This window comes from Piliocolobus tephrosceles, chromosome 13, assembly GCF_002776525.5.
Source record: "Piliocolobus tephrosceles isolate RC106 chromosome 13, ASM277652v3, whole genome shotgun sequence".
In the NCBI taxonomy this organism is placed as follows: domain Eukaryota; kingdom Metazoa; phylum Chordata; class Mammalia; order Primates; family Cercopithecidae; genus Piliocolobus; species Piliocolobus tephrosceles.
The window spans coordinates 17,167,936-17,194,166 of NC_045446.1; the positions used below are offsets into that span (position 1 = coordinate 17,167,936).

The 26,231-nt window shown below is 42.4% G+C and overlaps 1 protein-coding gene across 23 annotated transcripts in view; it reads left to right on the forward strand.

The window, feature by feature from the left end:
- Positions 1-26,231, forward strand: part of CELF1 (CUGBP Elav-like family member 1) — a 99,838-nt gene that overhangs the window by 51,880 nt on the left and 21,727 nt on the right. For 9 of the 23 annotated variants that reach the window (XM_023215636.3, XM_031936722.1, XM_023215630.3 and 6 more), the window contains 8 exons: positions 5,386-5,457; positions 6,705-6,856; positions 17,517-17,704; positions 19,293-19,375; positions 19,731-19,779; positions 21,718-21,852; positions 22,708-22,787; positions 23,375-23,536. In XM_023215636.3, coding sequence (XP_023071404.1) covers positions 6,786-6,856; positions 17,517-17,704; positions 19,293-19,375; positions 19,731-19,779; positions 21,718-21,852; positions 22,708-22,787; positions 23,375-23,536 — 768 coding nt within the window. In that variant the 5' untranslated portion in view covers positions 5,386-5,457; positions 6,705-6,785. Of the gene's footprint in view, positions 1-5,385; positions 5,458-6,704; positions 6,857-12,078; positions 12,263-17,516; positions 17,705-19,292; positions 19,376-19,730; positions 19,780-21,717; positions 21,853-22,707; positions 22,788-23,374; positions 23,537-26,231 lie in introns of those variants that run through there. The other 14 variants (XM_031936723.1, XM_031936724.1, XM_023215633.3 and 11 more) reach the window with 6 other exon arrangements.

Sequence of the window (26,231 nt, forward strand, 5' to 3'; positions counted from 1 at the left end):
AGTTTCATCATGTTGGCCAGGCTGGTATCGAACTCCTGACCTCAGGTGATCTGCCGGCCTCGGCCTCCCAAAGTACTGGGATTACAGGTGTGAGCCACTGTGCCTGGCTAACATACTGATTTTTTAATTTTTATTTTCTTTTTGAGACAGAGCCTCACTCTGTCACTCAGGCTGAAGTGCGGTGGCGTGATCTCTGGCTCACTGCAAGCTCCGCCTTCCGGGTTCACACCATTCTCCTGCCTCAGCCTCCCAAGTAACTGGTACTACAGGCACCTGCCACCACGCCCGGCTAATTTTTTTGTATTTTTTTAGTAGAGAAGGGGTTTCACCGTGTTAGCCAGGATGGTCTCGATCTCCTGACCCTGTGATCTGTCCGCCTTGGCCTCCCAAAGTGCTTGGATTACAGGTGTGAGCCACCGCCCCTGGCCTAACATACTGGTTTTTAAATCAGCATTGGAGCTTAAATAAAGTATAAACTTACGGTATATTGTTACCAACTAAGAAATGCACTTAAGTTCCAGAACTAGTGTGGGATCTGAAAGTATGACTTGATTGAAAGGGTGGTCACAATTTGACAGGACTGTTTGTTGGGTCAGGGTTACTGACAGATACTCCAAGGAAGGCTCTGAGGCTATACTAGTGCTGAGTACAGAGTCTTTTCTGTGATTAAGGATGGGGGAGGAAATGGAAAACTTTTTAGTTCTCAAAATGGTGATGTTTTTGTCATATCCTTTCAGTATACCATATGTGATAATTCTATAGGCAACGTAGCTTGCACACAACAAATTATTAAACATGGTGCTTTTTTTGGTACGGTGATTTTAGATTTGAAATGGAAATTTTTTTGTGTGTGTGTGATGGAGTGTCACTCTGTTGCTCAGGCTGGAGTGCAATGGCGTGGTGTTGGCTCACTGCAACCTCCACCTCCTGGGTTCGAGCAATTCTCCTGCCTCAGCCTCCCAAGTAGCTGGGACTATAGGCACCCGCCACCACATCCAGCTAATTTTTGTATTTTTAGTAGAGATTGGGTTTCACCATGTTGGCCAAACTGGTTTAGAACTCCTGACCTTAGGTGATCCGCCCACCTCGGCCTCCCAAAGTGCTGGGATTATAGGCATGAGCCACCACGCCCAGCCTGAAATTGAGACTTTTTATGTTTTATTTATTTTGTTTTATAAGGCAGGGTCTCACTGTATTGCCCGTGCCGGAGTGTAGTGGTGCGAGCAAGTCTCACTGCAGCCTTGACCTTCCTGGGCTCAGGTGATCCTCCCACTTGAGCCTCACAAGTAGCTGGGACTACAGGTGGGCACCATCCTGCCTCACTATTTTTTGTATTTTTTTGTAGAGATGGCACCATGTTGCCCAGGCTAGTCTTGCCTGAGCTCAAACGATGCTCCTGCCTTGGCCTTCCAAAGTGCTGGGATTAAAGGTGTTTCCCACTGTGCCCAGCCAGAAAAATTCTTTTTACAATATTTCTCTTTCTTCTTTAACCCCCCTTCCCACCATGCAGAAATTTTTACATTGTCTAGATTCTTATGGAAAACTTAGCTTTGTTTGTTTGTTTGTTTTTGAGACAGGGTCTTGTTCTGTTGCCCAGGCTGGAGTGCAGTGACTCAATCTTGGCTCACTGCAGCGTTGACCTCCTGGGCCCAGTTACTCCTCGTGCCTCAGCCTCCTGAGTAACTGAGACTACAGTGTGTACCACCACACCCAGCTAATGTTTTGTATTTTTTTGTAGAGGTCGGTCCTGCTTTGTTGCCCAGACGAGTCTCAAACTCCCGGGCTTGAGCAGTCTGCCCACTTTGGCCTCCCAAAGTGTTGGGATTATAGGCATGAGCCTGTGTTCCTGGCCCATAAATTATTCTTAACTGTCACATTTTGTAACAATAACAGACATTTTCCACCAAGTGAAATATAATTACCGCAGAAATAATTACCAATTTGTGTCAGCATATTTTACCTGTGCAAGGTAGTTGGTTGGGAGCTCAGGAGACCCACTAATTATTATTATTATTTTTTTTTTTTTTTTTTTTTTTTTTTGGTGAGACGGAGTCTCGCCCTGTCGCCCAGGCTAGAGTGAGTGGTGCGATCTCCACTCACTGCAAGCTCCACCTCCCGGGTTCGCGCCATTCTCCTGCCTCAGCCTCCCGAGTAGCTGGGACCACAGGCGCCGCCACCGCGCCGGGCTCATTTTTGTATTTTTAGTGGAGACGGGGTTTCACCGTCTTAGCCAGGATGGTCAATTATATTATAAATACTCAATTTAAGAAATGAAATTTAGGTCCAAGAAGGTACTGTGTAAAAATTTAAGTTACTATAGTTGGTTATTTTCAAGTATCAATTGCTTACTTTTTTAATCTCTTATATCATCTCACTGCCAGAAACTCAGGGGTAAAATACCCAGTCCACTTAGCAGCAGTCTGAGGTTGTGACCATTCCCTAGATTTTTGCAATTTGAATTCCCTTGTATAGATTGATGGTGATTTTTAATGACATTGATTCCCTTTTCAGTAGTAGCTTCTAATCTCCTCTGTGCTTATATAACTAGACTTCACTTTATTGCCCTTTCAAACATACTTAGATTATTGGGGTGGAAGTGTAAAATCTGTTCACCTGTTGTAGAACTCCCTGGTTCTATCTATCAAGGTAGACATTTGCATAAGCTACCTAGGCTTTTTTGCTTAACTGTGCTTTTGTTTGCTTTTTCATCCTTTTGGCAAAACATACTGTGATTGCTAGCCTTTCTCTTTTCTAATCCAGTTTTACATCTTCCTATTAAGTTTATACTATGCCTAAATCCTAAATGCAATGAATGCTGTTCTGTTGAGTGTTTTTCTTACCTATATTGATCATTTTTAATGATTTGGGTTCTTAATGTTACAGCAGGCTGATTGCTCCTACCTTCACTTAATCAGGCTTTGAATTGTTGCTCTTTTAAATAGTAGAGAATGGGGCCGGGCGCAGTGGCTCAAGCCTGTAATACCAGCACTTTGGGAGGCCAAGACGGGCGGATCACGAGGTGAGGAGATCGAGACCATCCTGGCTAACACCGTGAAACCCCCTCTCTACTAAAAATACAAAAAATGAGCCGGGCGTGGTGGTGGGCGCCTGTAGTCCCAGTTACTCGGGAGGCTGAGGCAGGAGAATGGTGTGAACCCGGAAGGCGGAGCTTGCAGTGAGCTGAGATTCGGCCACTGCACTCCAGCCTGGGCAACAGAGCGAGACTCCGTCTCAAAAAACAAAAAACAAAAAAAGTAGAGAGTATTCAAGTCAGAGAAAACAGACAGACGGACAACCAGGGAGAGAAGAGGAAACCATGAAAGTACATTCAGAGTGAAAGGAACAGGTGATAAAAAGAGGCTGAGGGAAAGTTAAGGCCTTCTTTTGCAGCAGACACTTGGTTATAACCCCTCCCATCACCTCTGTATTTCTAATGCTTCCTTTGTGGGAAAAGGCTGGAATGTCTATCTGATTTTTATTATTTATTTATTTAGAGACAGAGTCTCATTCTGTCGCCCAGGCTGGAGTGCAGTAGTGCAATCTCAGCTCACTGCAACCTCCGCCTCCCGGGTTCAAGTGATTCTCCTGCCTCAGCCTCCTGAGTAGCTGGGATTACAGGCATGTGTCACCACGCCCAGCTAATTTTTTGTATTTTTAGTAGAGATGGGGTTTCACCGTGTTAGCCAGGATGGTCTTGATCTCCTGAGCTCGTGATCCGCCTGCCTTGGCCTCCTAAAGTGCTGGGATTACAGGCTTGAGCCACCATGCCCAGACGAATTAAGACATTTAAACACACACACACACACACACACACACACACACACACACACACACGGGCAGTTTTTTGTGAATAACTTTCTTTTCTACTTTTAAATTTCCCTTAATATTTGCATTTTTGTATTCCCATAATTTATCACTTAACTTCATAACCTCTTTCTAAAATTGACTTGTGATTAATTTCTGTGCTCTTTTCCCAGAGCATGTTGAATTTAATTATACTGAGATAACTCTTGTGACCTGTCTAAAAAGAAGTGCCTTCTTTCATGTAATAACATTTCCATCTTGTGGGTTTTTAAAGCAATGTTGCTTTATAAATCATAAAATGGACTTTAATAGCAGTATAAGCACAGAATTTATGGGCCCTACTTTCTATTTTCAACTACTTTATAAATTGGGCCTCTAGAGACTTCTTTTGAACGAAAGTTCAGTGACTGGGAAAACATGATTTTAAGACATTACTCTAAATCATGTTTCCCAGCCCTTGGCTTAGTGAAAACTATTTTAAGGAGAACACATCCTTTCATGCATTGGGCAGTGCCTGGCACCTCAATAATGTCTCCATTTAAGTAGTCTGTTACAGATATGATTCTGATTTGAACTGGAGATACAATTAGATTTCGTATGTTTTTAGTAAATATTAAAAACATAATAACCAGTAAGTTCCTTGAAATTTATTGAATCCTTTTTAAAGGAATTTTTTTTTTTTTTTTTTGATGGGGGAGAACAGTCTTACTCTGTCGCCCAGGCTGGAGTGCAGTGGTGTGATCTCGGCTCACCACAACCTCCGCCTCCTGGGTTCAAGCTATTCTCCTGCCTTAGCCTCCTGAGTAGCTGGGGTTACAGGCGTGTGCCACCTCGCCCAGCTAATTTTTTTTTTTGGTTTTTTTTTTAGTAGAGATGGAGTTTCACCGTGTTGGCCAGGCTGGCCTTGAACTTCCGACCTCAGGTGATCCACCTGCCTTGGCCTCCCAAAGTGTTGAGATTGATTACAGACGTGAACCACCATAAGCTGATGTTGCTCAGCCTTTTTAAAGCCTGGAATGTCTTTTTAAAGGAATTCTTGCACTAAAAGATGTGATTTGGTTGTCGACTCAGAGTTATTCTTTGGTCCAGGCAGCTTTCTATAGGAAGAGGCATGCCATCAGTTCCAGTGTACATAGGAAAAACTAGGACAAATATAACCAGTAATCTAACCAGTCCCAGCTAGGGTTACCATCTTCTGTCTGACAGGCATGGCTGGGTAAACTGTGTACTGTGTGTCAGTTACACAGTCTCCTCTCACTTGCAGCTTGTTTTTGCTGCTTTAATAGGGTGGAAGAGAGCTCCTGCCACTTCTGCCTCTATAGTAGTAAATCAGATGAGCGAGTCTCTGGCAAAAATAGAAAAAGCAGTAAGTTGCTGTTACAGTTCTAGATTTTGGATGATGACGTCTGGACATGGACAGAAGAGACAGTTTTCACCTTCCTGGGTCAGATGCAGACAGATGTCAGCCATTGTTACACAGATTAGAACTTTTAGGCCTATTCCATTGTGCCTTTCTTTCTTTTTTTTTTTTTTTAACGTTAACTGTGTGTTTAGGAGTTCATTCATTTTACTTCTTTGCAGGCTGAACATAACTTCTTTTTTTCAAAGTTCCCTGTGTTGTGAACTGAGCTTGGGTGAAGTGAAATCTTTGAGGTAAGGCAACTATAATGATAAAAATGGAAAGAAAGCCTGTGAAATTTGGGAGCCTTCAGAGATAACATTTTAGAGTCACTGCCTAAATATTGAAATGCCACCATTTGTTGTTTGGGGGGATGTGGAGCTAAATTGAGAACGGGAGCACACATCTGCCTTGACTGCTAAGTATATCCATCTCTACTGCTCACCCATAATAGAATTTTTATGTGTGCACTCACTAGTCTTGGTTTTAGCAACAGTTTAAAGGAGGAAAATAACAATGAAGAGACTTCATTCCTTGGTTTTTCCCTTACATGTTTGAGTGTTGTCCCTGATAGGCCCTAGTTCTTTTTCATTATTATCACTATAGTGGCTTTTGTTCTTTGTTTCTTTAGAAAGGACAACAGAGAACTGAAAATACATTATTTCCTAGTATGCTAGTAAGAGGCAGAATATTACTATTCCATTTTTATTTTCTGGCAAATTAAGCTTCAGAGTTAGTAAAGAAAATTTCTGTGTGCCATCTAATGAGTGTTGCTGAACAAAGGATTTTTGAAGTCTTTCACCTAGATGAGGAGCACACCTTAGTCTAACCATTAAAGAGCACATCATCAAGAAAGCAAGGTCAGTTGAGAAATTGATGCTTTTTTGAAAATATCAAGAAAAAAAAAGTCAGGTTGATCCACTGTAGGCAGTTGTACGTGAGTGGTAAGTTTCTGGTGGCCAGTTTATTCAACCAGCTTACCTCTGGCCTGCTTCTGATGGTCTTATCATTCCTCTTTATGTGACTGTTCTGAGGTTAGTTTGGACCTAAGTACTGTGCTCATTGCTGTCTTTGGCACATGGAAACGTAAGTTTAAAAGCAAGGCTAACAACCCACTTCTTCGGTGAGCCTTTTCTTGCTTCAGTTAGTTTCAGGCTTTGGGGGACCTTAAAAACTGGTTTGCAGGGAGGAGTTTGGAGGATGTGAAACAAGTTTGTGTTTCTTCTGCTCTGTTAGCCACTGCTATCTTCATGGATCTGACATTCTATTTATCTGACAGTGCACTTAGTACTGCTTCGCCAGGGAAAATCGCACAAAACAAGCCTGGCGCATCAGCACTTTCATTGTGTGCTGGGCTGAGCCTCCCTTCACATGGTCACATCCCCATTTTAATCCAATACTCCCTTTCCCTACCCCTTCCCCAGTCCTGCCTCTTTCTGTGGCACTTATTGCTGGTTTCCCTGAGCTCCTGTTTCCACTTTGTGTTTTTTGTGGGGCCCAGGAAGCTAAAGCTGTGTGTATTTGTGGATCAGACAAGTGCAGCAAGTTAATATCATTGGCTTCTGAAGGGGAGAGTGAGGTGATGGCTGCGTTTAAGTTGGATTTCCTTCCAGAAATGATGGTGGATCATTGCTCTTTGAATTCCAGTCCCGTGTAAGTATTTTTGTTGTCTAATTTTTATCATAAGCAGAGGAACTGGGCTGTTTCTTTATTTGATGAAATTGATTCCTTTTTTTAAGAAAGGGAAGAAAAAAATGGGAAAGGAAGCCAAAACAACCTGAATTTTCTCATGCTATTTTCAATTGTAGTCTGAGTCTGTCTCATTACTGCTTATTTCCTCAAGGCTTTAAGTTATTTACATGAAGGTGCACTTGATATATGACCAGCAGCATCAGCCCAAGTGTGCCAGTTCCAATTCCTTTAAACTGTAGTGTTTTCCTGTATGATAGATTCCAAGGTATTTTTTTTAAACTATAGCATTGTTGCTTTGGGTTGGACATGCAATTTCAAATAATCTTTTGGGAAGGAAGTGTTTTATTATTTTAAATTATTAGATTCTTAGTCTCATATCATAGAAGAGACTGGTAGCTACTGTCAGTGTGTTTAGTATCGTCCTCACCATTCTGTATTAACATACAATGTGTAATCCTGGACCTTGATCCCCACCCCGCCAAGTCTCATTGAAAATGCAGCTCAGGACATGATTTTAGGAACATCAAATTGTCCTTCACCCTCCAAAAAAAGCAAAACTGAATCAATCTTGATCGGCAGTTTGCCCAAATAAATTGTGAGAACAAGAAACCTTGTTGGCTTGCAGTGCTGTCCAAGAACTGCTGTTGTACACAGCCAAAATGCTAACCTAGCCCTGAGTTGTAGCTGCTGGGAACCTGAATTCTGGACTTTGTATAGAAGGACACATTTCCAACCCCTGATTTCAGTCACTGTAACCAGGCTTCGGAGTGTTTTGGAACCTCCAGCAAATGAGCTTTAGGTTATTCAAAGCCAAGAATATTAAGTGGTAGAATATTCTCTAGATAACAGGTGTTAATGCAAGTCTTTGAGGTTAGGCCTCCATGTACAAATCAGTGTACCCTGGGATTAGATGTAACAGGTGTGGATAATAGTAGATACCAAACAGTTCTTTGTGGAATAGTTGAGGGGCAGGGTTCAAAGTTAGTTGTTTCTCTCTTTGTTTTTGAAATAGGGTCTTGCTTTGTTGCCCAGACTGGAGTGCAGTGGCACAGTCACAGTCCACTGTAGCCTCAATGTCCTGGGCTCAAGCAGTCCTCTCGCCTCAGCTTCCCAAGTGACTGGGACCACAGGCATGCACCACCACCTGGCTGATTTTTAAATTTTTTGTAGATATGAGGTCTCCCTGTGTTGCCCAGGCTGGTCAAGCTATCCTGCTGCCTCAGCACCTGGCCTGTCTTACTCTTTTGAAATGGATCTCATGTCTCCTCTGTAGTCTCCAAAATTACAGTAATTTAAATGTCTTTTTATGAGAATTCTTTACTACTAAAATTTTACTTTAGCAGTAACAGGTGAAATTACAGTGAATATCATTGTAAAGATTTAATACATAATAAGGATATTTCCATGTCCCAGGATTTATGATCCTTAGAAACAAGACTGTTGCTCAAATTATCTTTCATTGTAGCACTTCCTGTGTTTTGCCACTGCCTGGTGTTCAACCCAGCGTTGACACAGCATTCTTCTCAGCCTGCTTTCTAATCTTTTAAGATATTGGACTCATTCAGTATCCCGTTAAATCTAGACCATGGACCACTGCATAAAAGTCACCTGAAACTTAAAAATTCAGATGTTTTTATGCTAGAATAGGACCCCCTAGACTCTAGTCTAACAAGTGTCCAGCATGTTTTTCATGCACACTAAAGTTTGAGAGCTAGTGGACTTACCACAGGTCATTCTTAGAGTCAGTCGGGGAATGGATTATCAACATTTTTTCCAAGTGTGTTTGCATCTGTTTTAGTCTTCCACCTTCACCAAAGCTTTACAAGGGTGCCTGATCGTAGGCAATTGCCCCCATTTTAAACATGAGAGACCCAGTTGAGAGAGATTGAGGACAAATAGTAATCAATGTTGGGCCTGAAGTACAAGTTTAAAGGTAAAGGTCTTTTTATATTTTGCCCACTAGACCAGGCTGCCTCTCGTGTCAGTGAACAGTTACCCATTGTTCTTGATTCTCCATTGATCACTCTTAAGTTTCCACTGGTGCTTCTTACTTTGCTAGCACCCTAAGATACGGGTATTTTCATGAGTTATGTCCCAGACTTTTTACTTTTCACTCTCCCATTGCTTAAGGGGACACTGATGTGCTTCTCTGCTTCTCAGATCTCTGTTCCCCCAAATGTCTTCTGAGGTCTATGACTTTATTCTAAATACTGCTCATTGGTTACTTTCATCTAGAGACTTCCCCACAAAAAATAATTCCCATATTGTCTTCACTAGAACCCAAGAGTTGTTAGTTTCTTTCTCTTCCTCTCCTCCTTGGAGTTCAAGTGAACTCCAGGTCCTAGTGTATCCTGGCCCAAAATTTCTCAGTATTGTCTGAGACTGGGCGCTAATCTTAGGTAGTAGTTTATGCAAGAGCCTTCTGATCTCCATGTTCCCTGCCTTATTTCATCCTCTAGATTATTTTTAGGTATCTTTTAAAAGGACAGATCTGATCATTCACTTAATCTAAAATCTTGGAATAAACTCCAAGCCTGTCTATATAACATGGAAAGCCCTTCACTGGGTCTCTCTGACCTACCTCTTTATTCTTGTCAGCTTTCTAGTATGATCTCTTCTCTGTTTCTGTACTCTTTCCACAACTTTCTCGAGTCCTTTTTCTCCCTTCTAATGTTATCCCACTCTTCCAGTCTCTCCTCAGTCCTTACCATTTCTTCGTCACCCTTAGGCCTCTTTCCTCCATGCCATGTTGCACTTTTTCTAGTTACCTACATTTCTATGCAGCTGAAATCTCTGCACACACACCTCCCCGTCCTCCAATAAAGTAAAATCATATTGCCACTTCTTTCATAGAACTTTTAAACATTCCTTTATAGGATTTGTAGAGGATTATAGTTGTGCCCTTCTACTTTTTCAGTGACATTGCCTCAAGGTCACATATTGCTCAGTCTTATAGAGCCCTGTAGTATGTAGTATCTGGCACCATAGCAAAAGCTTGGGTATTACAGTTGAGAATGATATTAAAGATGATTGCAGAGATAAGATCTCCAGATCTTATCTCCATACCTCAGGCAAGAAGGCTGAAAACCTTTAAAAGCATATTGTTAGCTGTTCTATTGTTGGATGGTGAATTTAAATTATTATTGTCTTTATTGTGCTTAGAGATAGCTTTTTCTAGTACCTAACACCCCACATGATAGGAAGATTGCCCTTTATCCAAATGAAAATTACTTTCTCACAGCATAAATGTATTATTCTGTCTTGTTCTCACTAGGGAGCAGCTGGTAAGTAACACAGGCCAGTGTTTCTGGGCCCTTTTTATTCTGATGCACTTCTGTTCCAGTTTTTCCACAGCACTGTATGTGAGCCAGAGGGACCTTGTATATAAGGGTGGGTGGTGGCTGAAGTTTGGAATGCAACAAGTATTTTTGCCTGCTGGGGAGGTGGAGGGATTGGTAAGTATCTGAATTTTTTCTATTTGTATAATTTAAGGGAAGTCAACAGGTAATGGAAGGGGGGAGTGAAAAAATTAATAATGAAAGGTTTCAGGAATTATTTTTAAACAGGTCCCATTTGAAAGTCTTGTTTGGCTGCAAGGAACAGATGTCCACTCAAGCTAGCATATATGAAAGGGCGTTCTTATAAGGACGCAGGTGGACTGAACTGTCATCTAATCAGGAGCTCTGCAGCTAGAAAACCTAGAAACTGTATCTTTCTGACCCCAGGATACACAACTGCTCACTCTACATGTGCCTCCTTTCTACTCTTAACTACCTTATAACTTTGGTTGCAACATGGCCTTTCTTCAGATCCCTTCTCCCTCCCCTCCACATTGAGACATAATTCACATACTATAACGTTTACCCTTAAAAGTGAGTAATTCAGTGATTTTAGTATATTCCAGAGTTGTGTAACCATTTCCACTATTTAATTGCAGAACATTTCATCACTCCAAAAGAAACCCTGTACCTAAAAGCAACCATTCCCCTCTTCCTCCCCACATCATCCTTCCCCCATCCCCATTCCTAAGCAACCACCAACCTACTTTCTTTTCTTTTTTTTTTTTTTTTGAGACGGAGTCTCGTTCAGTCGCCCAGGCTGGAGCACAGTGGCCAGATCTCAGCTCACTGCAAGCTCCACCTCCTGGGTTCACGCCATTCTCCTGCCTCAGCCTCCCAAGTAGCTGGGACTACAGGCGCCCGCCGCCACGCCCGGCTAATTTTTTTGCATTTTTAGTAGTGACGGGGTTTCACCGTGTTAGCCAGGATGGTCTCCATCTCCTGACCTCGTGATCCGCCTGCCTCAGCCTCCCAAAGTGCTGGGATTACAGGCATGAGCCATCGCGCCCGGCCACCAACCTACTTTCTGTCTGTAGATTGCCTGTTCTGGGCATTTCATATAAATGGTAACATATACTATGTGGCCTTTTGTGACTGAGTTCTTTTACTTAGCATAATGTTTTCAAGGTCTTTGTTGTAGCATGACTCATTATCTTTTGACCACAGTACTTTGCACTTCTCCATTTAACCCATGCTATCTCTAGTTGCAACTTTTGCACTTCTGACTTCACTACTAACTGCCTGTTTCTGGTAACCAGTTCCAGATTCTGTAAAGCAGTGCTGTCCAATAGAACGTTCTGTGATGATGAAAATATTCTGTCTCTCAGCTGGGAGCAGTGGCTGATGCCTATAATCCCATCATTTGGCATGCTGAGATGGGAGGATCCCTTGAGGCCAGGAGTTCGAGACCAGCCTGGGCTTCATAGCAAGACCCCTGTCTTTACAAAAACAACAACAATATATAAAACGTTCTCTCTCTGTCTCATACAGTAGCCACTAGCCACATGTGGCGAGTGCAACTGAAGAACTTAGTTTTTTAAGTTAAGTTTAAATAACTTAGTGGCTGTCGTGTTGCTCAGTACAGCTGTAAAGGAGCTTGATTGGCCAGGCCTGTTTTAAGCATAGGTCAAGGGTCTTAAGTTTCTGGCCAGCCAATGGATCAGCTTGCCATTGGGTTAAGACCCACCTTCTGGTTTAGTCAGTTGGGGCCAGAGGATGGGAAAAAAAGCGGAATGGAACATTTGTGCTGCCCCTGAGATAGGCCTGGGGTGGGGAAATTTTGAGAGGGGAAAGGAAAGGAGAAAGAGAAGAAAGTGTTCAAGAATTTTGAAGAAATACGTACTTTGAAAATACGGATCTTTGTTGTTCCTTCGTGTGTCTCTTCCCAATTGTGTCCCTATTGTATTTTCTCATAGTATGTTTCAGCAGAAATCAAGGTAGACGAGATAGCCTCTCATCCTGAATTTTCGTAGTTGCTCATTCTTAATAATGGCAGCAGAAGCAACAGTGAGAGCAACTACCTCCTCAGGTATTATTACTGCTTCTGCTGCCAGTAGTAGAAACATAAAAAGAGAGGGGGTGGGTTTCATCCCTTTCCCCTAAAAAAACACTTGCCACTTTCTCATCTTCCTCCTCTTCACATTCTTGCAGGCCGTGATTTGCCTTTCTTATATCCTCTTCCCAGGTCAGGGCTGGCAGTACTGCTCCAGGAAATAGGAATTTCCATAGACTGGCCTCTTAGGAATGACAGGGACACTGTAGATACTTCTCCAGGGAACTGCTGAATTCACTGGTTCTTGAGTGGAGATGATAAATATACATAACTCTCCATCGAATGGGGAAGTAAGGTACAAATTTGAGAATGTATGTAGTCATACATAGAGTAAGTGGATGATGTGATGGCTGATGTGTAGCCAGATGGCTTTTTTAACACAATGGGTACTTTTAATTTTAATGACAAGATGCATATTGGAAGTATATGGGGAAGAGGGAGAGTTGTTGTTGTTTCTCTTCAGATACAATATCAGAGAAAGTTTGTGACTGCTTATTACGTACACATGGGTATACATGCAGTTGTTGCTATACCTGGGTAGTGCTTCTCAAGCTGTGGTAAAGGACCATATCTCTCCCCACCCCCCATCCCCCACTCCCTTGTAAAATACAATGAAAATGAAGTAGGGGAAAAAATAAGGTACCAGCTTGTATTTTATATTTATTATTATTAGATTGAACAAATACAAAATTGCTCAGTCTAATTTCTGAAAAATTTCTGTAAGAGTTAAGGTTGAAAGATTGCCCCTGGTCCGTAGGCCATACTTGTGTTTTTTGTTTGTTTGTTCGTTTGTTTTTAAGATAGTCTCTCTCTGTTGCCCAAGCTGGAGTGCAGTGGCGAGATCTTGACCCACTGTAGCCTCCGCCCCCCAGGTTCAAGCGATTCTCCTGCCTCAGCCTCCCAAGTAGCTGGGAATACAGGTGTGTGCCACCACGCCCAGCTAATTTTTTTTTTTTTTTTAAAGTAGAGACGGGGTTTCACCATATTGTTCAGGCTGGTCTCAAACTCCTGACCTCAAGTGAGCCATTGTGCCCAGCCTCTTGGGCCACACTTTGAACAGCACTACTCTATGAGAGTCTTCTGGCTATTGAATTGGTATATAAACAGGGAAGGGGAGGTTCATGGTGTAGGTAGACATGAAAAAATAGAGAAGGATTTGGAGAGCTAAAGAAGAATCTAGAATCTTGAGTCTCTGCTAAACTTTTGGGTAAACTGTAATCTGCATATATTGACTTATGTTTATGCTTTAGCACTAAACAGGATGCAAAAGTTTAGAATTGGCACACAAACAACAGAGGGAAGGGGCATGCTGAGAGCAGTTGCCTCCAGTGTAATACAGATTGATAAAACTGCTTTTCAGAGATAGCCGTCAGCTTCCTTATCGTATTCTGGGCACCATTGGGGTTCTTTGTTAACTCTGTCTAGAATAGAAATATAATGAAAGGTTAGCAACATTTTAGTAAAATGCTATTACAACTGGTAATTAAAGTTGTTGGGACAGGTTGTAGGGAGTCACAGCACAGCCAGTGTTTCACTAGTCATAGGGCTGGTTTTTTTTTTTTGGGGGGGAGACAAAGTCTCACTCTGCCACCCAGGCTAGAGTGCAGTGGCCCCATCTCAGCTCACTGCAACCTCCGCCCCCCAGGTTCGAGCGAGTCTCATGCCTTAGCCTCCCAGGTAGCTGGGATTACAGGTGCACGCCACCACACCCAGCTAATTGTTTTGTATTTTTTGGTAGAGACGGAGTTTCACCATGTTGGTCTCAAACTCCTGACCTCAAATAATCCACCTACCTCAGCCTCCCACAGTGCTAGGATTACAGGCGTGAGCCACCATGCCTGACCATAGGGCCTTTTTCATCATGGTAGCTGGTTTCTGTTGCAACATTAGGATTAAGCATTTAAAAGCAGTCACATTATGTTTTTGTCATGACCTGCCACAAGTTTTAAATTAACAGATTACAGGAAAACCAGTAAGATGATGCCGTCTGAAACACTCAAAAGAAAATAGGCCAGGTGTGGTAGCTCATGCACCCCAGCACTTTGGGAAAATGAGGTGGGAGAGTTATTTGAGTGTGGGAGTTTCAGACCAGCCCTTGCAACATAGTGAAAGCCTCTCTCTACAGAAAAAAGTTAAAAAGTAGCCAGGCGTGTGGCGCACACCTGTAGTTCCGTCTACTGGGATTGCTGAGGTAGGAGTATCGCTTGAGCCTGGGAGGTCAAGGCTGCAGTTAGCTGTGGTCATGCCACTGTACTCCAGCCTGGGCAACAGAGCGAGACCTTGTCTTTAAAAGAAAACGGCATACTGATCCTGTGGCAATCAAATAATCATAGGAGATAATAGCTGCTCTTAAATTTGGGTGCTGTTTTTGTGCATAGCACTCATTTTATCAGAGCTAATTGGTTAAATGGGAACTGTTGAAACTTAAGAAATTTTTCTCTTTGCACATTTGAGTGCTTACTTTGAACCAGAATACTATACCAGGTGTGGTTACAGGAATGAATAGGAAATAAAATAGTTTCTGCCTGCAAGGAGCTGTCAGTTTAATTGGAAAGAGGTGGATACAGCCCGATTATGTTCAAAGGTGTTAAGCATAATTTTAATGCTAAAATTTCCACAACAAAGGTGGAAATTTAGTACTGTTGGAGTCCTAGGATTGTAGCTAATCAGTTAACCTGGAAGAATATGGGGAGCCTTCACAGATGTAGGGTCAGGAATTGGTTTATATGCCATTTGTCTTACAGCTTTTGAATTTAGATAGTGCTAGAGTCATCAAAAGTGATGTGAGAATAACCCCTGTAAGTATTGAATTATAAAAGATTCAAAGCTGGGTGTGGTGGCTCAGGCCTGTAATGCCAGCACTTGGGAGGTCAAGGCAGGTGGATCACTTGAAATCAGAAGTTCAAGACCAGCCTGGCCAACATGGCGAAACCCCAGCTCTACTAAAAATACAAAAATTAACCAGGCGTGGTGGCTTACGCCTGTAATCCCAGCTACTCAGGAGGTTGAGGCATGAGAATCACTTGAACCTGGGAGGTGGAGGTTGCAGTGAGCTGAGATTGTGCCACCGCACTGCTGCCTGGGCGACAGAGAGAATCTGTCTCAAATAAAAAATACAGAAATAAGCCAGGCACAGTGGCTCATGCCTGTAATCCAGCACTTTGGAAGGCCAAGGCAGGCAGATCACCTGAGGTCAGGAGTTTGTGACCAGCCTGGCCAACATGGCAAAACCCCATCTCTACTAAAAATACAAAAATTAGCTGGTCATGATGGCACACGCCTGTAATCCCAGCTATTTGGGAGCCTGAGGCAGGAGAGTCAGTTGAACCCAGGAAGCAGAGGTTGCAGTGAGCCGAGATGGCACCATTGCACTCCAGTCTGGACGACAGAGCAAGACTCCATTTAAAAAGAAAAGAAAAGAAATATGTAGTACTTAAAAGAAGTTGAGCTACTTTCATAGATTCAGCATTCTTAAGGATCTTCAGACGCTATTCAGAAGATAGCAGTGATGGAAAAATGATTTTTTGTTGTTTAAAGACAACTAGCATGTTGGCTGGGTGCAGTGGCTCACGCCTATAATCCAGCACTTTGGGAGACCGAGGTGGGTGGATCACCTGAGGTCAGGAGTTCGAGACCAGCCTGACCAACATGGTGAAACCCCATCTCTACTAAAAATACAAAATTAGCCAGGCATGGTGGCACATGCCTTTAATCCAAGCTACTTGGGAGGCTGAGGCAGGAGAATTGCTTGAACCTGGGAGGTGGAGGTTGCAGTGAGCTGAGATCTTGCCATGGCACTCCTGCCTGGCCAATAAGGGCGAAACTCAGTCTCAAAAAAAAAAAACTAGCATGTTATTTGGGATTGGATATTAGAACCTGGCAATTTTTAATATGATTTTTGGATTAAGCAAATACTAATAGAAAAGCTAATAGTGCTAGTTATTTGGAATTTAAGTTATTAATGGTTTAGATAAATGTTCAGAGTTCAATTTAGAAACAAATAGGAAGAAGGACTTTGAAATAGATGGTATGAGGCCAGGCACGGTGGCTCACACCTGTAATCCCAGGATTTTGGGAGGCCGAGGCGGGTTTATCACCTGAGGTCAGGAGTTCGAGACCATCCTGGGCCAACATGGTGAAAGCCCACCTCTACTGAAATACAAAAATTAGCTGGGCATGGTAGCAGACACCTGTAATCCCAGCCACTCGGGAGGCTGAGGCAGGAGAATTGCTTGAACCCGGGAGGTGGAGATTGCTATGAGCTGAGATTGGGCCATTGCACTCCAGCCTGGGCAACAAGAGTGAAACTCTGTCTCAGAAAAAAAGATAGTATGTTCTGAGTGGAAACATCTATAGTGTAAGAATTCACCTAGGTTGTTTACAGTGGCAAGGTAGGAATGAAGGTATTAAAATAGCTGATTATCCTTCAGGTTCTAAAGGTAATAAAACTGAAATAGGAGAATTACAAGTACAATGTGATAGTACTAGAGAAATTTGGGATCGTTAAAATGGTTTCACTCAGTAAGGGAATCTAACTGGTCTTAGAGTAATAGCAGTAAATTGGATAACTCAGAAACAAAATCTAGAATGATGGTAACATTGTTTATGTTCATTGCACAATACTCTGGAAATTTAGGAGGCGGAGCTCTGTTTTGGTCGGGAGACCTAACTCAAGAGCATTATGATTATACATGAGTCAGCTGCATTCAAAGGCCAGCATTCTAGTCCTTAGTTTAAGCCTTAGAAATCAAGTGCTTCTATTCTAACTTCTACTGAAAAGAAACTTCACCTGTCATTGTATACATTGAAGTGTTCTGAATCTTACTTGTAATCAATAGTCCTCTGTTATTTTATGGGCCTTTTTTTAGTGTTTGTTTTGTTAACCATGCTTAAAAGTTATTAAAACTTGATCTTGTTTTGGGAGTTTTACCCTTTAAGTTCCTTCTCTAGCATGATAATTCTCATGCTAGAAAAGAAATGTACATTGTCAGTTCCCTGGTAACAGCTGGGATGTCCCAATCAGAATGGTGACTTTAGTTTGGCATCTGATGGAATGGGTGGTCATGGTGAGGGAGAACCAAGGAACTCTGGTAAACTGAATAGAAGAAGTGAAGGAAGTGGATTTTTTTCCCCTGCATTCTCAGAAGTAATTAAGATCATTAAAGAAAAGAAAATTCCCTCTGGAAGGCAGCATTATTACATAATAGAAGTTTCATTTTATCTCACACAGCTCAAAGAAAATGAACGGCACCCTGGACCACCCAGACCAACCAGATCTTGATGCTATCAAGATGTTTGTGGGCCAGGTTCCAAGGACCTGGTCTGAGAAGGACTTGCGGGAACTCTTCGAACAGTATGGTGCTGTATATGAAATCAACGTCCTAAGGGATAGGAGCCAAAACCCTCCTCAGAGCAAAGGTCAGGGCTTTGGGTTTTGGTTTATCTTATTTTTTCCACTGACTCTCAGAGCAGGTGAGGGCTTTGGGTTTTTGACAGGATACAAAAAATTGGTTATTTATATGTAATTTTTTTCGTGTGCATTCTCTCTGTCATTGCCAGAATACTCCTGTCTGTCTGTCTGTTGGAAAAAATCTGTCCTTTTATAGTAGTAATATCTTGTAATCCAAATATATTTAATGGCTTTAAAAAGTTAAGATGTTAGCATGAGGATAATTTGTAAATTGGATCTTGGGCAGTGCTTTGTGAGGGCTCTAAATTTAAGAGACAGACTCACGTGAGTATCTCATTTGACCTTGGGAACAGAATGACGAAGATAAAATTGAAGTAAACCACATAAAGTTTTCTTTAGTGTTTGGGCTAGCATAAGCTGAAAGAGAAAAACTGTCCACATACCCGTAGGTTTCTTGTTAGTATTACAGAGGCCTTGCGGGATGGTTTATCAAATAGAAAGGATTTGTTTAGGCAGCTTGTTTGCTGTTGCCACAAAATGAACAGGAGAAGAAGAAAGGCGGAGCTGCTTCCAGAATTGCCTAGCAGAGTGGAAGTTTCACAGGACTGATGGTAGATAGGTATCAACTTTGCCCCATATACACACAGACTTGTTCTTACTTTTCATTTTACCAGTTTTCAGGTAATTCTCTGTGAAAGCTCTCCAGCAGTGCAAATGTGAGCAAGCATGATTGTCATATTGAAACCAGCTTAATAGCAGCGGATCTAGAAGCAGAGGAATTACTTTCTCTTTTTGTCGTAGTTAACTAAAAATATAAAGTATAATAGTTTCTGAACATGACTGGCAATATAACCTTCAGTAATTTATAATTCTAACTGCTGCAGCATTATTTAAAAAAAAAATCTATATTGTATCTCATGAGAATATGGGAGTGTCAGAACATTTAAGCCCAAGATTTACAAGATATACTTCCTCTCCTCCTACCCTAAATAAAGATTCAAAGCACAAAATCTACAGATCTGAGGCAGCACCATGTGCTTTTAGAAGCTTAATTATATTTGATGAGAACCAAGAGTCCAAAAAAAGATGTTAAGAGGTGCTTGCTCTTAAGTCATTTTATAATTTAATAAGTGATAATTATGTTTGAGGCATATGGTAGAATCTGGCTACGAAGTAGGGAGTGGTTTATTCTGAGAGAGCAGGGAAAGAAAGAGTTCCTGGTAGACTACAGGCTGCAAAAGTATAGAGCCCCATCTGTCTTCTTGTCTCATATACCACCTGGTGTTCCAAGTAGGGTAGCTTGAGTCAAATGGCACATGACCTTTCTTTATAAGAGAAGTCATCTTTTCCAGAGAGGTTATATGAGCAGCTAAGTAAGACGGTGTAACTAGGAGGAGACTAAAACAATAAAGTGTATAGAAAATCATCTTATTCCCCTGCTAGATAGTCATATTCATTCCTTTCTACTGCCCTCCCCTCTCACTAATTTTAATAAACCCAGCCCTCTTTTAAGATCTGATATGTCAGTGGAGGAAGGGTTGCTGTAGGAATTCTCTGCTTTCGAAGTTTTGTTTTATGAAATCTTATTTATTGCAGGGTGCTGTTTTGTTACATTTTACACCCGTAAAGCTGCATTAGAAGCTCAGAATGCTCTTCACAACATGAAAGTCCTTCCAGGGGTAAGAAAGCTTCCACTAGTAAATGGAAATGTGGTAACTTTGATATATGGGATATACTTACACATACCAGGCACACACTGAAAACCATTTTGGGGAAAAGGTAATTTCCGCAGGAATTGATGTAAAGGAAGACATAAAGGGAGCACTTCAAGGATTACCTGACAGTAGTTCTCTCTCAGCCAAGAGTCTTGTGTATTTGACTTCTTGACTCACATTTTATTTTCTGGGGAAAGATAATGAAGCAGACATGAGTTCAGAGAGAACTCTTTAAAGCTCTAGTTCTGGTATTTTAGAGTCTGTATTTCTGAATGCCATTAATATATACAGTGATAATAATCATATTTTTCCTTTTTAGATGCATCACCCTATACAGATGAAACCTGCTGACAGTGAGAAGAACAATGGTAAGCAAATGTATACACTCTTCCCCTTAAGATTTTCTGCCTAGTACAGGCGCGGTGGCTCACACCTGTAATCCCAACACTTTGGGAGGCCAAGGCTGGTGGATTGCTTGAGGCCGGAGTTCGAGACCAGCCTGGCCAACATGGTGAAACCCCGTCTCTACTAAAAATACAAACATTAGCTGGGTATGGTTGTGCATGCCTATAATCCCAGCTTCTCGGGAGGCTGAAGCATGAGAATCTCTTGAACCCAGGAGGCAGTGGTTGCAGTGAGCCGAGATCATGCCAGTGTACTCTCGCCTGGGCAACAGAGTGAGACTCTGTCTCAGAAAATAATAAAAAAAAAGTTTCTGCCTAGTTTATTTGCTTTTCTTAGGATATCTGAATTGAATTGTGCTTTAAGTAATCCGTTGTCTAAGTTGTGTCCGTTTTTTCTTTAAAGTCTGATAAATAGAATAACAGAGTTGACAGAGAAATATTGTAAGAACATTGTAGAATGAACTGGAATATACTTGGTCAGTATAATTTCTTTTGGACAGGAATGAGGGGGCAAAATGAACAAATTAGGAAGGAGAGAACTTAATTCTCAAGAAAATAGTCAAGTCTGGGTGAGGTAGCTCATGCTTGTAATCCCAGCAGTTTGGGAGGCCAAGGAGGGCGGATCACCTGGCCAACATGGTGAAACCCCGTCTCTACTAAAAATGTGAAAATTAGCTGAGTGTGGTGGCCCATGCCTGTAATCCCAGCTACTCAGGAGGCTGAGACAGGAGAATCGCTTGAACCTAGGAGGCGGTAGTTGCAGTACGCTGAGATTATGCCACTGTGCTCCAACCTGGGCGACAGAGCAAGACTCTGTCTCGAAAAAAAAGTCAGAAAAGTAGACAGTTACACTCACTGAAAGGTGTGTTCTCTTCCACTTGTCATATCAAGTAAGTGTGAAAACCTTTTCTTTCTTTAGTAGTGTTGCCAGTAAGAGCAAATAATGCTGCCTGGGCACAGTGGCGCACACCTGTAATCACAGCACTTTAATAGGCTGAGGCCGGAGGATTGCTTGAGCCCAGGAGTTTGAGACCAACCTTGGTAATAAGAGTGAGATCTCTCTGCAAAAAATTGGCTGGGTGTGGTGGTACATACCTGTGGTCCCAGCTATTCAGGAAGCTGAGGTGGGAAGATTGCTTAAACCCAGCAGGTCAAGTCTGCAGTGAGCCATGATCATGCCACTGCACTTCAACCTGGGTGACAGCGAGACTCCTGTCTCAAAAAGAGCATACAATTACAAAGGACTAGGGAAGATGCCAAGTACTTTGCATTTAATAGCAACTGCTACCCTTTGAAGTAAACCTGATTATTCCTATTAGTTAGATGAGGAAACAGGCACAGAATGGTTAAGTAACTTTCACAAGATTACAAAGCTACCGTATTTCATCTAAATGCTTCTAATTATAATTTTAACATAATGTTGGTTATAAGAAGAGATATGAAGCCGGGCATGGTGGCTCACACCTGTAATCCCAGCACTTTGGGAGGCTGAGGCGGGTGGATCACCTGAGATCAAGAGTTCAAGACCAGCCTGACCAATATGGAGAAACCCTGTCTCTACTAAAAATACAAAATTAGCCAGACATGATGGTGCATGCCTGTAATTCCAGCTACTCAGGAGGCTGAGGCAGGAGAATCGCTTGCCCGGGAGGCAGAGGTTGCGGTGAGCCGAGATCACGCCATTGCAGTCCACCCTGGGCAACAAGAGCAAAACTCTGTCTCAAAAAAAGAAAGAAAAGAAATGTGAAAAATATGAAAAACAAATGTGTGTCTTGGAATCTGTAAAATATGGTATGAAGGCACAGAGCCAGGATTCAAACCCAGGCGGTCTGGCTCCCGAGTCTGTGCCACATTGCCTCTTTTCGTAGTAATATTCCAGTCTTTTGTGTTTTACTCTCTTAGCAGTGGAAGACAGGAAGCTGTTTATTGGTATGATTTCCAAGAAGTGCACTGAAAATGACATCCGAGTCATGTTCTCTTCATTTGGACAGATTGAAGAATGCCGGATATTGCGGGGACCTGATGGCCTGAGCCGAGGTAGATACAGTTTTAGCTTTTAAATAATCTTTTGGTTTTTTTGTTTTGGTTTGGTTTGGGGTTTTTTTGGAGACAGGGTCTTGGTCTGTCTCACCCAGGCTGGAGTGCAGTGGTGCCTTCACAACTCATTGCAGCCTGAACCTCCCAGAATCAGCCTCCTGAGTAGCTGGGACCACAGGCATGTATCACGACACCCAGCTAATTTTTAAATTTTTTAGAGAGATAAGGTTTCCCTGTGTTGCCCAGGCCGGTCTTGAACTCCTGGACTCAAAGGATCCTGTCATCTTGGCCTCCCATAGTGCCGGGATTATAGGTGTGAGCCACTGCACTGGACTTGGAATTTTTTTAATTGGACCAGTGGAAACTAGCCACAGTGATTCCCTAGCCAACATGGTTCGGTCAAGATAAAGAGGTTGGGCCTGCTGCTTCCTGCTGTGTATCTATGTCCTGTCTTGACTCCTCCTATCAGTTCATTCTTTTTGTCTCCCAGCCCCTCTAAGGAATCTACATTCTATATTTCATTGTCATGTTTTTAAAATTTTCTCTTTTGGTGCTTTGCAAGATTCTTGATGCCAAAATGGAAATATTTTCTTCTCCCATTTTCTTTTATTTTCAAAAGGAACTAGAGGATATGATTCCTCCTTTTTCCTGTCAAGCATTTTTTTTTCTGTCAGTGGTTCTCTGTTTTTTCATTATAGCACATATGACCCTATTGCAGCATACCAGCACATGATCCCCTGAAAACAGGGACTATGTCTGTATTGCTAGCATGATAGTCAGCACATAGTAGGTGCTCAATTAATGTCTGTCAGAGAAATAAATGACTGCATGAGTTACTGACTCTTCTCTTACCAGGTTGTGCATTTGTGACTTTTACAACAAGAGCCATGGCACAGACGGCTATCAAGGCAATGCACCAAGCACAGACCATGGAGGTAGGGAGCAGATAGGTGATGGGGAAAATTTCTCAGCTTGGGAATGCTGGGACAGTTGGCTATTAAAGTCCAGCCGCATGTGCAGCATCTGATTGCCCAGAAAGTTAAACAGCCAACATCTTAAAGTTAAAAACCACTGATTTCTTTAAAATTAACATACTGGAAATGCTCTCCCCACCCCTTTTTTTGAGATGGGGTCCTACTTTGTTACCTGGGCTGGAGTGCAGTGGGAAGATCATGGCTTACTGCAGCCCCAGCCACCCAGGCTCAAGCGATTCCCCCCCACCTCTGCCACCCAAGTAGCTCGGACTACAGGTACACACCAGCACGCCTGGTTAATTTTTGTATTTTTTTAATAGAGACAGTTTTGCCATGTTGCTCAGGCTGGTCTAAAATTCCTGGGCTCAAGTGATCCGCCCACCTCAGCCTCCCAAAGTGTTGGGATTACAGTCTCTTGTGTCTAGCATGAGGAGAATCATTTGGCAATGAATGAAATTAGAATGTAACCTGCATGCCATCCAAAAGGAAGATTTTTTTTCTTTTCCCAGGTGGAGGAATTTGACCCTTTGGTTTTGGTCTTTTCACAGGGTTGCTCGTCACCCATGGTGGTAAAATTTGCTGATACACAGAAGGACAAAGAACAGAAGAGAATGGCCCAGCAGCTCCAGCAGCAGATGCAGCAAATCAGCGCAGCATCTGTGTGGGGAAACCTTGCTGGTCTAAATACTCTTGGACCCCAGTATTTAGCAGTGAGTCTTTGTGGTTTGCTTTCTGCAGACTGTGCAAGCTCCCAGCTGTTTCTTCTTCTGCTGTCCCTAGCTAACAAACACAGTGGCATTTACAACTTTTGGCATATAGAAATTGTATGTAAAAATTCAGGTAGTACTATTTCTTTTAGTCCTGTTAGTGTCTGTCTGTCTCTCTCTCTCTCTCTCTCTCTCTCTCTCTCTCTCTATATATATATATATATATATATAGAGTGTCTCTGGACATGCATCTCTGGTTCTATCTTGAGGCTTTTGCTGCAACTGAAGTGGATTCCTGGTTTCCCATTTTAAAGATTTAGAAACATCTTGGCTGGGTGCGGTGGCTTAAGCCTGTAATCCCAGCACTTTGGGAGGCCGAGACGGGCGGATCACGAGGTCAGGAGATCAAGACCATCCTGGCTAACACGGTGAAACCCCGTCTCTACTAAAAAATACAAAAAACTAGCTGGGCAAGGTGGCGGGCGCCTGTAGTCCCAGCTACTCGGGAGGCTGAGGCAGGAGAATGGTGTGAACCCGGAGGCACAGCTTGCAGTGAGCTGAGATCCGGCCACTGCACTCCAACCTGGGCGACAGAGCGAGACTCCGTCTCAAAAAAAAAAAGAAAAAGAAACATCTTGTGTCGTTGCTTCCAAGAAAGAAATTCCTGAGGGAATCTTAGCCACCAGTGTCTTTCTCAGATGTAGAGGGCATCATTAAAATCCTTATTGAGTCTTTCCTAAAGAGTATGATAAATGTTTCAGCGGACTTGAGAGATCAAGAGTTGTTTTTTGTTTTTTTTTTGTTTTTCTTTATTTATTGATTTATTTTTTGTGACGGAGTCTCACTCACTCTGTTGCCCAGGGTGGAGTACGGTGGCACAATCTTGGCTCACTGCAACCTCCACCTCTGGGGTTCAAGTGATTCTCCTGCCTTAGCCTCCCAAGTAGCTGGGACTACAGACGCACACCATCACACCCAGCTAATTTTTGTATTTTTAGTAGAGATGGGCTTTTACTGTGTTGGCCAGGCTGGTCTCAAACTCACGACCTCAGGTGATCCACCCGCCTTGGCCTCCCAAAGTGCTGGGATTACAGGTGTGAGCCACTGTGCCTGGGTGAAATCAAGAGATTAACATGAACATTTTTAAATGAGCATTACAGGTGTATATTCAAGTTTACTACATTGTAAATAGACTTTAATTTGATCTCTCTGTTGTGGTGAGCCAAAAGAAGGTTGTCTAGTCCAAAAGAAGGTCTGACCCCAATTTGTGATTTAGATTTACTAGGTCTGCAATATATATGTTACAGGGGATTATTAACAGAAAAGAATTGGAGCCAGCACAAGACACTTAAAACCACCCATCTGTGAGTCAAAGAGGAAAAAGGTCATCTTAGGCTATTAATGATGAAACCACTAGATTTGTATGGATAATACGAAAATATTCCCATAGAAATAGCTAGTATACTCATTTATTCCTCATCTTTTCAAGTATTATTCTGTATGGAAACAGACAAAAGGCACTGATTAAGGTCTCCCAGTACTGAATTTTGTTTTAGTTCTAGTGGTTTTCATATTTCTGGTATCTTATAAGAAATCCCAGTTTAGGCTGGGCGCTGTGACTCACACCTGTAATCTCAACACTTTAGGAGGCCGAGGCGGGCGGATCGCCTGAGTTTGGGAATTTGAGACCAGCCTGGCCAGAATGGTGAAACCCTGTCTACACTAAAAATACAAAAAAATTGCATAGGCGTGGTGGCAGGTGCCTGTAATCCCAGCTACTCAGGAAGCTGAGGCAGGAGAATGGCTTGAACCCAGGAGGCAGAGGTTGCAGTGAGCCAAGATTGCACCATTGCACTCCAGCCTGGGCAATAGAACAAGACTCCATCTCAAAAAAAAGAAAAAAAGAAAAAACAAAAAAACCCATTTCATCCTAGCAGGATGAAGTTTTTTTTAAAAAAAATATAAAGAGTGTTTATATTTCTTTTTTTTTTTCCTTCTTTTTTTTTTGAAGCCTCGCTCTGTTGCCCAGGTTGGAGAACAGTGGTTGCAATCTCTGCTCACTGCAACCTCCAACCCCCAAGTAGCTGGGATTACAGTCATGGGCCACCATGCCTGGCTAATTTTTGTAGTTTTAGTAGAGACAGGGTTTTGCTCTGTGAGCCAGGCTGATCTCAAACTCCTGACCTCAAGTGATTTGCTTACCTCGCCCTCCCAGAGTGCTGAGATTACAGGCGTGAACCACTGCGTCCGGTTATATTTCAACAAAATAAATTGTTTCTTAGTGCTGAAAAATTGCTTATATGTTCAGAAAATTCAGAGAGATTTTAGTCATCTGCAGAAATGATGATGCTTTAAAAATGGTCTACATGCTATGCATTTGCTTTTCTTAGAGACTTTTGGAGCCCCCTTTTAGGGAAGGTTAACCTTTTTGTTGTCATTGCCATTACCAGCAAGTACATGATGGCGTATATTGAGAGCTGTGTTCTCTTTGTTTTGGTTAGACATGATTCCCGCCCTAAGAGCTAATCTCATTTGGAGGGAAATGCAGGGACCAAGTACAGTACTCACAGTCTACCAGTTAGGACTGAACACATTGCCCAAGGTGTTTGAGAAGAAAAAGCCTGGGTGCAGTGGCTCATGCCTGTAATCCCAGCATTTTGGGAGGTCGAGGCAGGTGAATCACCTGAGGTTAGGAATT